The sequence below is a fragment of the Bos mutus genome, chromosome 5, assembly GCF_027580195.1.
Source record: "Bos mutus isolate GX-2022 chromosome 5, NWIPB_WYAK_1.1, whole genome shotgun sequence".
NCBI lineage: Eukaryota > Metazoa > Chordata > Mammalia > Artiodactyla > Bovidae > Bos > Bos mutus.
This window is the reverse complement of record NC_091621.1, coordinates 13,673,065-13,686,089: the sequence shown is the minus strand read 5'-3', so window position 1 is coordinate 13,686,089 and position 13,025 is coordinate 13,673,065. Positions and strand designations below refer to the sequence as shown.

At 40.5% G+C, this 13,025-nt stretch overlaps 1 protein-coding gene across 3 annotated transcripts in view; it reads right to left on the bottom strand.

Moving 5' to 3' along the window:
• Positions 1-12,812, bottom strand: part of CDK17 (cyclin dependent kinase 17) — a 111,149-nt gene extending 98,337 nt beyond the window's left edge. Inside the window, exon 1 of one of the 3 annotated variants that reach the window (XM_070370324.1) lies at positions 12,230-12,812. Coding sequence is in view for 2 of the 3 variants with exons in the window: in XM_070370323.1 (XP_070226424.1) it covers positions 11,360-11,549 (190 nt within the window). In the remaining variant the exon portion in view is untranslated. Of the gene's footprint in view, positions 1-11,359; positions 11,584-12,229 lie in introns of those variants that run through there. The other 2 variants (XM_070370323.1, XM_005898411.3) reach the window with 2 other exon arrangements.
• Positions 12,813-13,025: the final 213 nt, after the last annotated feature.

The following is a 13,025-nucleotide window of genomic DNA, read 5'->3' as shown; positions in this document are numbered from 1 at the left end:
TTCGCAACCCCATGGACTGCAGCACCCCAGGCTTCCCAGTCCTTCACTATGTCCCGGACTTTGCTCAACTCACGTCCATTGAGTTGGTGATGCCATCCAGCTATTTCATCCTCTGTTGCCCTTTTCTTCTGTTCTCAGTCTTTCGCAAGATCAGGGTCTTTCCAATGAGTCAGTTCTTCGCAACAGGTGGCCAAAGTATTCGAGCGTCAGCATCAATCCTTCCAAAGACTATTCAGGACTGATTTCCTTTAGGACTGACTGGTTTGATCTGCTTGCTGTCCAAGGGGCTCTCAAGAGTCTTCTCCAACACCACAGTTCAAAAGCATCAGTTCTTCAGTGCTCAGCCTTCTTTATGGGCCAACTCTCACATCTATACACGATTATTGGAAAAACTGTAGCTTTGACTATACGGACCCTTGTTGGCAAAGTGATATTTCTGCATTTTAATATGCCATCTAGCTTTGTCACAGCTTTCATTCCAAGGAGAAAGCGTCTTTCAAATTCATGGCTGCAGTCACCACCCACAGTTATTTTGGGAGTCCAAGAAAAGAAAATCTGCTACTGTTTCCACTTTTCCCCCAATTACGTGTCATGAAGTAATGCGACTGGATGCCATGATGTTAGTCTGTTGAATGCTCTTGGATTATAAATTATCCATTTGCTTATGCAAATAGTATGCATATGTTATTCGTTTGGCGAAATAATAGCAGAAAATAGGAAACAACACAAAGATCCCTACAGGACTGAGTGACCATATATTCAATAGAAGTAAACCACCATTAAAAATAAAGGAAGATCTTTATATATGAAAAAAGCCTCCAAACTAATATATATATTTATTTACATTTGCAAAAAAACACTTGAAAAATAAGCAGGATACTAAAAGAAATGTTTGCCTATAAAAGGCGTGTGAGGAAAAACAAGAAGAAAGCAAAAGAGGAAACAAAACTTTTGTGTGTCTCTATACATACTTCTAGGTTTATAATCACATTGGGTGCATGCTAAGTAAGACGCTTCAGTTGTTTCTGACTCTGTACCACCCTACAACTGCAGCCTGCCGGGCTCCTCTGTCCATGGGGATACTCCAGGCAAGAATAACTAGAGTGGTGGTATTGTGGTGCCCTCCCCTCCAGGGGATCTTCCCAACGCAGGGATAGAAACCACATCTGTTACGTCTAACCTGCATTGGCAAGCAGGTTTTTTACCACAAGCACCACCTGGGAAGCCCCATAATCACATTACTTATTCCAAAAAAATTTAATTTTAATTTCTGCAAATAATTTTTAATGCCTACAACTATAAAAAAAAAATTGAAGGGTTCAAATAGAAAGAAAGAATGAGGAAAGGAAAGAATCATTTCTGAAGAGTAAGTATATTATGAGATAAAATAGCTCCCGCTTAGGGACAATTATGTACCAAAAATTCATTGCAAGCTTTAATAAAAAAAAAAAAAAATGCGAAATGTACTATACCTGCTGCTGCTGCTGCTAAGTGGCTTCAGTCGTGTCCGACTCTGTGCTACCCCATAGTTGGCAGCCCACCAGGCTCCCCCATCCGTGGGATTCTCCAGGCAAGAACACTGGAGTGGGTTGCCATTTCCTTCCCCACTATACCTGCTAAAATTACCCTATTCTCAAAACTTAACTGTATAGTAATAATTAGACAAATAATTTGACAAATAATTATAGTGCTGTAAAATAACCTTCGTTATTAGCACAAAGATAAAGTCTAAAGAACTACAAAATCATCTGTATAAGCACAATATTTGTGTTATTGACTTGTAAGCTGATACTTAAGGTTAATTAAAAGTATCTATTATTTCTACAAGCTATAATTTACTATTTTTTTCTATTTCCCCAAGAAAATGATGAAACCAATTTCTAACATACAGAAACATATTCTCATTGGAAGATAAAAATGGCAGGGGTCTGCAAATAAAAACCCACATCCAAGTGCTCCTAAGAGCCAGTAAAATAATTTTCATGTCTCTGAGGTGAACCAAACCAGAGAACAAGGACACAGGGAGCTCTTTTTAAAGTAGGAAAGCAATCCTCTAAGGCCTCCATCACAAAAAGCTGTCCATTCAACACTCAGAAGTAGCTCACTTGCAGCTGTTCACAAAACTTACCCAAAACTCACAGTAGAAAAAGATTATATTATGCCTAAAAATGTTCCACTGGTGAATAAAATCCAAACTCCTTGCTGGTTTATCTCCCTCTCTGATCTCATCTTCTACCACTATTTCTCTATTCCTATTATACTACAAGTGGTTGATAGAGAATATATTCTTTTAAAAATAATGCTTAAAGTCTTTATTCATACCTCTTTTTCACCCACTTCTTTTATCTGAGAATGCTTCCCTTCTTTTCTGTATGTAGAGCTAATTATCTTTAGCATCTCCTCTGAGAAATCTACCTAATACCCTTGGCTAAAAGTCATTCCTTCATTCTCTTCAGGTTAACCAAGTCCACCTTTAGTGAGAGCATGAAATGGATAAAATCTATTCTAAGTTACGTAAGTTTTACTGAGATGCTCTTTACATGGCATAATCTGGACTAAGTAAATAGAAGTCTATTCTGATTCCTAATACAACTCTTATTAGATGTGTTGACCTATTTAGGGTTAAAATTTTATAGCAGAGAAGACCAGTTTTGCAAAAAAAAAAAAAAAGGAGACAACTATATCTACTTTTTTTTTTGGCCTGTCATTTACAAAAAGTAGAATAAAAATATATATATAATATCAAAATTATTGGGAGAAAATATCCAGCATCTTGCCATACCAGGCAGGAAGATATAATATGGTGAAAAGTTAAAATAAGCTGGCATTAGTACAAGAATACATGGATCACCAAAATGAATTCTCTGACTTTAGAAAAGAAAAAAAGCTTTATGTGTAGTAATTTGATACAAAGAAAATATCACAAAATAACAACTCTAGTCAAAGCTATGATATTTCCAGTAGTCACGTATGGATATAAGAGTTGGACTATAAAGAAAGCTGAGCGTCAAAGAATAAATGCTTTTGAACTGTGGTGCTGGAGAAGACTCTTGAGAGTCCCTTGGACTGCAAGGAGATCCAACCAGTCCATCCTAAAGGAGATCAGTCCTGGGTGCTCACTGGAAGGACTGATGTTGAAGCTGAAACTCCAATACTTTGGCTACCTCATGCGAAGAGTTGACTCATTGGAAAAGACCCTGATGCTGGGAAAGATTGAGGGCAGGAGAAGATGATGACAGAGGATGAGATGGTTGAATGGCATCACCGACTCTATGGACATGAGACTGAGTAAAGTCTGGGAGTTGGCGATGGACAGGGAGGCCTGGTGTGCTGCAGCCCATGCGGTCGCAAAGAGTCGGACACGACTGAGCGACTGAACTGAACTGAACAACAACAAAGCTGTGAGGATTTAGGGAATGCTAATAGTCTCCTCCCTAGCAGCTTGAGGGGAGAATACAGAGGGAAGGAAAAAAACAACAAAAACCAACATCCTAGCAATCAAAGAAATTCAAATAAAATGGTTATCTTTCTATAAGCAAGTTATCAGAAGCAAATATTTTAAATATTAGTATCACTGAAAATAGATGTGGTAGATTATCGGCAGCACTGGTACAACAGGCATTACCAGAAAGGTTCACAGGCTTCGATGTGGGAAGTCCATTTCTGTATATCTACGCATCCTAAGGAAATGTAAAACGGAGGTGGTGGGTCACATGCTGGAGTCTGTCCCTGCACAATTTAAAATAGTGAAAATTTTAAAGTGATAATTTAATAATTATCAACCACTATGAAATGTTTAAATTCTTTTCATTGATGATTAACCACTAAAAATTATAGCCATAAGAATTAGTATTACCATAAAAACTTACATTATAAAAAGGAACCTGGGCAAAAATATTTAACTCCAAATATGAAAAAAGACAAAGGGACTATTTGAAGATGATAACCACTGTAAGGAATTTAAAGTCTATTTTTTACATTATTTTATGTTCTTATACTTAAAAGATAATTTTCAAAACATAATAATTGAGACTATAAAGGCAGGAAACAGTAAGACACTGGAAAGAAACTAAAATTATTGAACAAGAGGGCATTAGACTGGGGTGGCTCCAATGCTTTGGTAGTCTACATAAGCTGACTAAAACCTAAGCCAGACTCAATACACTTGTATCTGAGAAAATTAAACTTTAGAACAACCAACCAACTAGGCTTTCCTAAATAAGGCAATCACTTAAGCTATAGCCAGTCAAGTTAATTTCCTTTCTTTGCTTCCATGTCTTCTCTATAAAAACCTCCACCCACCTCCTATTGGTGGAGCACTCCTTGTGGTAGTACCACTTGTGGCTTGGTACTGCCTGATTCAAATCAAGGTATGCTCAAAGAAAGTTGAAAATTTTTAATGTGCCTCAATTTACTGGTTTTTGTTTGGCTGGGTTTTTTTTTTTTTTGGCTGCACTGTGTGGCAAGCAGGATCTTAGTTCCCCAACCACGGATCAAAGCCATGCCTACTGCAGTGTACTCTTAACCACTGGACCATCATCAGGGAAGTCCCCTCAGTTTACCTTTTAACCAAACAAACTAAAAAGCAAGACGAAAACATTCACCAAAGTAAATAAAATAACTGGAACAGAAGTACATCAACCTAAGAAAACCTTCCCCCAAACACAATTAAACTAGGAAATATAAAATAGAATAAAAAGAAAAAAATAAGATGGAATGATGAAAATTTTTAATCACTTTGCGTTTACTTTAACTTATATATGAGTGGTTCCTCCCCTTGACACTATGGTAAATCCTAGAACAATGACTCTAAAATTCAAGAATTACTTGAAATATTCTTTAAAAACCCAAACCCAGAGTATCCCAATTCAGGTGCTCTAGAACAGAGCTTGAAATTTTACACACACACAGAGGCTTCTTGTTTTGTCATTTTTAATCAACAAGTGTGCTTCTGAAGTTCAGGTTAAGGCCACTGACCTACAAATAAGAGAATAAAAACACAGTAAACAGCAAAAATCTAAGCAGATTTTATGACGACGGAAAAATGCAAAACTAGTTTCTTTTTTTGATGGGTAAGTTATATTAGCTGTTATTCTATTTTGACTTCAGAAAATCTGAGTCACACATAAAACTCATTAAGAAGGAAAGCATATATATATTGTCTAGACCATTAAGATGTCAAATAAATGGTATAGCACAGAAAAACAGGGTGGTTACAAGAAAAATTTGGTTGGCCCTAAGGAAAAGCTTATCAATGTGCTCATCAGGAAGATTATGACAGTTTTATCCCTAACGGTCATTAGATAGGAAACAACAATGAATATCCCACTTTAGTCCACTAGCCTATGCTATTCCCCTCCTGCCAATACACATAAAGGGTGCAACATACACCCATCAGTAAACTTAACTCACTAACACATTGATTCTCAAATTCGGTGGAAGGCATATTAGAAAATCCACGGGGTATATCTATAGTTTAAAACGCCAGAGATGATTTTGACTCAATTATCCTTGTGAATCACTTAGATATTCATCAACCTGAAGCAGTGGCTCTGCAAAGCAATTCTAGTACCATAACCAAGTTTTTCCCAGAGAAATAATAATAATGCAGAGTAATAAAAATAATTGCTAACTGAGTACTCACTAGGTGCAAGGTACTTTGCAGTCTTCTATACATACCATTGAATTTCTATAACCCTATAAAGTAGGGTCTGTCATTCCCAATTTTACAGAAGAAAATGACCCTGAAGAGTTTAAGTAGCTCAAGATCACATAGTTATTAGTTATTACTGAAGTAGTCTTTATGGGGGGGGGGGAACTATCATCAATTCTAAACTTTACATAATAGAAATGAGTTGTAGAGTTTTTTTACAAAATATTATAGCTAAAAGTTAAAATGTCAACCATTTTATAGCTTCCTGGAAAAACAGGGGTCAGAAGAAAACAAAAATGTAAATAATATCTGCAAAAGGAATGGCAAAAATCCATGTTCACAAACTTACAGGCAAAAATTACTGAAAAATATAATGCTAACTTCTGTTTCTGGAGTGATAAAATGTAGGTATATATCATCTTGAAAATTTAACTGATATAAACATTTTCAGCATTTTAAGGCTATATAATAAACTGAGGAATATGAAAAAGCATCAACTCTTACAAATTGTGAAAACTTGTTTTTTTTTAAATGTCACATCAAGATATTAAGCTATCTGATTTCTCAAATCTAGTTTTTATAACATACTGTATCAAAGATATAATTTAAAACTCAATTTTAAAAACCTCAATGAAATGTCTAATTTTAAAAGCTGACAATAAAGCAGTTTATTTAAGTACAGTAATTTCAATGAAAAGTGTGTATGTGTGTGTGTGTATATATATATATAAACTATAAGGTTAACAGGAATGACATTAAATGCGCTGTTCTGAGTGCAATTCTGTATTTTAATGAATTTAAGCCTAGTACTCTACAGCTAAACAGTTGGATTTCATTAAGGATGAAATTTCATCCAAATCTTCTTCTTGATATTAACCAATGTTTTTAGACCTTTAAAAATAGCTATTTTATTCACATGGGCTTCCCAGGTGGTAGAGTGGTAAAGAATTCGCTTGCCAATGCAGGAGAATCAGGAGGCATGGGTTAAATCTTTGGTTTGCAAGATCCCCTGGAGGAGGAAATGGCAACTCACTCCAATATTCTTGCCTGGAAAACCCCATGGACAGAGTTTGGCGGGCTACAGTCCATAGGGTGGCAAAGAATAGGACACAACTGACCGTGCACACACACATACTGTATTTACATATAGATACTGTATTTACATATAGATATTGTAATTGATAGATCTTATTTGTCTAAAAGAAAAATCTTTGAACATAACACCTCTTTTCTTTTCATTTGCATATATCTCACATGTAACTTAAAAGGCCCAATAATACCAAGTTATTGCCCCTCCAAATTGGCCTAGTAACTGCTTCCAGATTACTCTCATAAAAACACAGCATACACGAAACACAGGCTCTTTATTTTCTACTGTATCAAAATTACTTGACTATTTCTAAGCCATAACTAATCTGACTCTAATTTACTAATTCAATGTTTTTTCTAATTCTATCACTTCATTCAATTAAGCAATACATAATATGGGGGAAATACCAAAATTTAAAAAGCATGGTCCCTCTGGTGCACAAAGCAGTCAAAAGGGTAAAGACTTGTAAATAATTAATTACAACACAATGTATTAAGTTCCATGCTATGCTATGCTAAGTCACTTCAGTCGTGTCCGACTCTGTGCGACTGACCCCATAGACAGCAGCCCACCAGGCTCCCCCGTCCCTGGGATTCTCCAGGAAAGAACACTGGAGTGGGTTGCCGTTTCCTTCTCCAATGCATGAAAGTGAAAAGTGAAAGTGAAGTCGCTCAGTCGTGTCCGACTCTCAGCGACCCCATGGATTGCAGCCTAACAGGCTCCTCCATCCATGGGATTTTCCAAGCAAGAGTACTGGAGTGGGGTGCCATTGCCTCCTCCGATTAAGTTCCATACAGGGTGCTAAGTCGCTTCAGTTGTGTCCAACCCTTTGAGACCCTGTGGACTGCAGCCTGCCAGGCTCCTCTGTCTTTGGGGATTCTCCAGGCAAGAATACTGGAGTGGGTAGCCATGCTCTTCTTCAGGGGATCTTCCCGATCCAGGGACTGAACCTCTGCTCTTACATCCTCTATTGACAAGAGGGTTCTTTACCACTAGCACCACCAGGGAGGCCCCATGGAGTCCTATGCTGCTGCTGCTGCTGCTAAGTTGCTTCAGTCGTGTCCGACTCTGTGGGACCCCATAGATGGCGGCCCACCAGGCTCCGCCATCCCTAGGATTCTCCAAGCAAGAATACTGGAGTGGGTTGCCATTTCCTTCTCCAATGCATTAAAGTGAAAAGTGAAAGTGAAGTCGCTTAGTCGTGTCCGACTCCTAGCGACCCCACGGACTGCACCCTATCAGGCTCCTGCGTCCATGGGATTCTCCAGACAAGAGTACTAGAGTCGGTTGCCATTGTCTTCTCCATTGAGTCCTATAGTAGACATAAATGCTATAGCAGGATCACAGTAACTCTGCCAGAATGAATCAAAGACAACTTCGAGGAAGTAACACTGTCCTCAAAAAAGAGAATTTCTCTCCAAGCACTGTAATATCTATGTGCCAGTTTCCTCATCTTTGTATCCTAGCATTGACCACAGTGGTAGTACAGGGTAGACATGTACTTCAGACATGGATGAACAGATGAATGGATAGATTTCATTAAGGATGAACTTTATCACAATAAAATTTGGTAGATGCTCAAATAACGTGAACTAATTTTACACTTCAAGAAAATTATACACAACTTTCGATTATCCCACTGTCATGGATCTATAAATCTATCTCCTTACATATAGTGTTCAATATCATATGTTACGGCAGAACATAACATTATTTATAGTAGGCATCCCACCTATTAGATTTACTGATAGACATCTACCGATTTTCCAAGTTGGCCAAAAGAGAGGAAAACAGGCTAGGAAAGGTAAGCTGCATCTCAGATATATTTAATATATTTTTCTGGTCCTTAAAATCTCTCTCTTCAGGTCAAATATTTTGCAGGTATCAAACTGACTGCCACTAAAAAATCTGGGAGCGAAACAATGACAAAGAATTCACGAAGGACAGTAAAAATTCTTGAATTAATTTTGTAAGTATCTCACAGAAATATTTTTTTGAAAGTCTAACAGGTCCTCTCCCCACCAGTTCAAAGAAATTGCCAACACTGTAAGCTGAACGCTAGTAAATTATACTAGGTTTTCTATTGTAGGCTGATTTTACTTCATAGATACTATATAAAGCACATTTTAAGATACCATCAATCTACTGTTTATCTTCATCATTTCAAATGCTAAGTGTCATAATTCGTTTACAAAATGCATTTAAAATATTTTCCATTTAAAAGATTAAGCAGAAACTACACATTCAAAATTCAAAGAACTGTTTTTCCTTCACCTATGTGAAAGGGGACAACTTTTAAAATAGATAAAATACTCTAAAGAATATTTTATAAGCTGGATTTAACTTATAATGTCTTTTTTCTATAATACAGCAATATATTCATTACAATTACACATCATGGAAGTATAAAAGCCATATAAATGTCATGTCATGATGCTCTAATTTTTATTAAGACTACAGAACAGTAATAAAGATTCAAAATGTAATGCCCTATAAATATTCAGTATTGTTAGACAATAACAAAATATCAGGGCAAAAACTGTGTTCATAGAAAATTTTCTTATATTAAGTAACATTATTATCTTCACTTTTGAATGTCTATCTCAGTAGCCATTGTTCACAATATTGCAGTGTTTTAGTTAGCACTATTTCACCAACAGAGGAGAAAAATACTGCTGAAAATAAGGGAAAAAACAAAGGCAATGACAGAGTAAATTTTCCATGCCATCTCTTTTCACCATAATCATAGGACTAAACCGGTAAATGAAAACTAAATATATCAACACTTATATACTTTTAAATGTTCTTAGTCAACACAGCTATTTTGTGCTCCAAAAAAAAAAATTAATTTTTTTATTGGTAAAACCAATGACTTATTAGAACAAGATTGCTGGTGTACAAAGCTACCACTACCACACTGAATCGCTATCATACACTGAATTAATTATTCTAATTTCATCTTTCCTTACTATGTATCTTTTTGCCTTTTCATTACTATGTATTGCTTCTTTTTTCTTCAGGTAATCAGACTCATTTGGCAAGCTGCACTATTTCAAATATCTAACACTAAAAGTGATTTTAATGGACCTGAATACAAAGATGAGAATACATTACACATTTTATAGAAGCTCCTTTTAATAACAGGCAAATCAGAATATTAACAAGACAATTTTTTTAAACAAGAATTTAATTCTCCATATATTTTTTTTACTGACTGTAAAGGTCAGGTGAAAATTTGAAAGATACAGAAATGTATTTTTATTCATCTGTAAGTCCCACTACCCAGATCTCTGATGACTTTTTGGTAGATTTCCTTCTAGTGAGGATAAAACTTCAAGTAACTAATTAGACACTAATAATTATGTAGTGGGGGGAATTATGTAGGGGGGGGAAATCAGTGTATCCTCAATACAGCCTTTTGATAAACATATAAAACATTGATTATTAATGATATGACCTGTTAATTTCACAAAGAATTTAGGGAGTCTTTCAATTCAGACTGATCCCTAAACTGAAGTCCCTTTCACAATTTTTAGTGTCAACATTTTAATGGCTATAAGCAGCAAGATGAGACTATTCTTAAAATGATTATCAACAGTGATGTCAAACACATTTCAACATGTTTTTATTTTTGCTGTTAAAAAAAATCAATAATATATTTGCACAGTCATTTTAAAAGTTTAAATTCAAAGACAAAATTCTTTGAAGCCCAATATTCAAAACCATTAGTTTTCCTGGCCCATAAGATAATTTACCAGATAAAAGGTTACCGCTTCTACATCTGGAAATCTCTTCCATTAAAAAAAAAAAAATTCCTTAAATATAGCCACATTTTTTCTTTTGTTCCAACCCATTGTTTATGGAAGTATGCAGATATTAGGAATACAAAGACTGAAATAACTTCATTAACAAAGCAACATCAACATTTAATAAATAAACCAACTACTTAATCTTATAAAAGAACAGAACAAAACCAATTAAATGCTAGCAAGTCCTTTTCTTACAGTATGGTTGAACCTGATTTCTACCTTCTAGAACGCCCTCCTTTACTCAGGACATCAAAGATCTTAAAATTCCCATTCATTTTCTTCTAATGGTCAATACGCCTAAAACATAGTAATTTAAATTTGTTACTCTGACCTTCTTACGTAAGAGCCTTTTAAAAGAAATCCTTCAACAAAGACTCGAGAAAGAACCAGCAAAGTTTGAGTAAACAATTGTCTAAGTCAAGCATTTCCTGATAAGTGACAGAAGATCTAGTGGCTGCCAGGGATATACTTGCTGACCCTAGGAACAGTCAAAACTCAAAACAAAATTTGCCACTTCTGTATCTAAAACGTTAATTTGGCTAATAAGTAAAATGTGATAATCCATGACCAGCGACGTGTCTCTGGTGGACACATTATAGAGGAGGAGCGCCATGGATTTCAGCTACATGCTTTTGCCATTTTTGCAGAAGAAAAGCTAATTGTTAACGGCCATGTGACATTATAAGATCCCAGAAAGGAAAGGGTGGGAGGAAGAAAGAGGAGTTCAAGGCAGTTCAGGGTCAGAACAAGCTCAGACATCCTGTCATTAGCAAACGTTCCCCAGGCTGAAGGCATAATGCTGCTTACCCGAAAAGGAGTGGGTGAGAAGGGAAGAACGAGGGGAAAACCGCAGGAGAGTCAGTGTGGCACGGAGGGGGTGATGGGAGGGAGCAGATCTGTAGCTCTCCAGCCGAGTTGGGGAGCAAAAACCGTCGGGCACAAAAACCCTGAGAAAAGCAACTGCGACGCAGACGACAGTACTTGGCAGCCCCTTCATCTCCCCCTCCCCATCGGTTACTGGGGTTTCCCACCTTCCCTCCACCTCTGCTCTGGCCAACACTCAGGGGTGTGACCCGCCAGCGGGAGGCTGCCCCGAGCTTTGTCTCAGCCGGCTCCCCACGCGAGGGCTCCTCCTCCCGCTCCCCACCCGCGCACACCTCCGGCGTCTCCAAGGAGCTGGAAACGCGGCAGCCGCCGCCTCTTCGCCCACCTCCCGCGGACCCGCGCCCCTTCCTTCCCCTCGGGGCTGCGCCGCCCGCTCCCGCAGCTCCACCCCCGCCGAGGGGACCTTTGTGTCTCGGGAGACTTTCTGCCTCTTCCCCTCCTCGGCCTCGCGGGGAGACCGGCCTGCCCCCGGAGACCAAAACGGCAGCAAACACGGACGCGGCGGCGGCTGAAGGCGCCTCCCGCGAAGGAGCCAGAGCGTCAGACACCCACACCCCACCCCACGCCAGGGGAAATGCCCGGGGTCCGCGCTGGACCCCAGGGGCAACAAGCACCAGCGAGCCCCCTGCGCCGCGCCGCCCTCTCTCAACTTCCCGACCGGGCCTGAGCCTCCCACGCCCCTACCCAGCCGCTCGCCCCGGCCCCCAGTGTCAAGCACCCTGCGGCCCCACTCCGCCCGGGGTCGGCGGGCCAGGAGGGAAAGCCCCGCGCCGCCGGCGGCCGCCAACTCACCAGCAAGTGCGGGGGCTGCGTCCCGAGAGCAGGCGAGGCGAGGGAGGCGCAGAGGCAAAGCGGCTCCGCCGACGCCCGCGGCGACCGGATGCAGGTCCGGGTCCCAGCCGCTGGCCGACCCAAGGCGCCTCCGACGCGCAGGCCTCCGCCGCCGCAGCCGCCTTCCAGCTCTCGCCGAAGAGTCCGAGCCTCCGGGAGGGGCTGCGGGTCGCTCACGCGTTGCCAAGCCCCCCGGACAACATGGCTCCCGGGCCGCCGAGTCGCGCAGGCGGCCCACTAATCCCCTTGGAGGAGCCGGGGTGGGAGCGAGGCGGGCAGGGAGGCGCCGACGCCCGGCTGAGGCGGCTGGGCCGGACACGGGTTCTTCTTCTCTGGGGCCGCCGGACGGTGCCGAGCCGACGAGACGCTCGCCGCTGCGTGTGCGTCGCTTTCTCACTCGGCGGCTGCGGATTGACGCCTCCGCCTGTTTCCCAGGGGAGAGCGAGCGCGAGAGAAAAAAAGACTTTTATTGAAACGCTCCAACCAGCAGCAGCAGAGAAAGGCGACCGGCTGCGGGAGCTTCCCCCACCAGCTCTCGAGCCGCTCGCCGCGGGCAGCGCGACCCCTGCCGGTGGCCGCGGCGGGGGCGGGGCCTAGAAGGCGGGGCGGGGTATCCCCGGGAAACCCCCCACCCCGAGGTGGGGGCCCTCTGTCTCAAGTGCACCGCTTTTGGGGTGGCGAGAGGGCGGTGGGAGAGGTGATGAGACCCCACGAGGGTGAAGGTTAGGCAGTGCCTGTCCACGGCGACTGGAGAAGA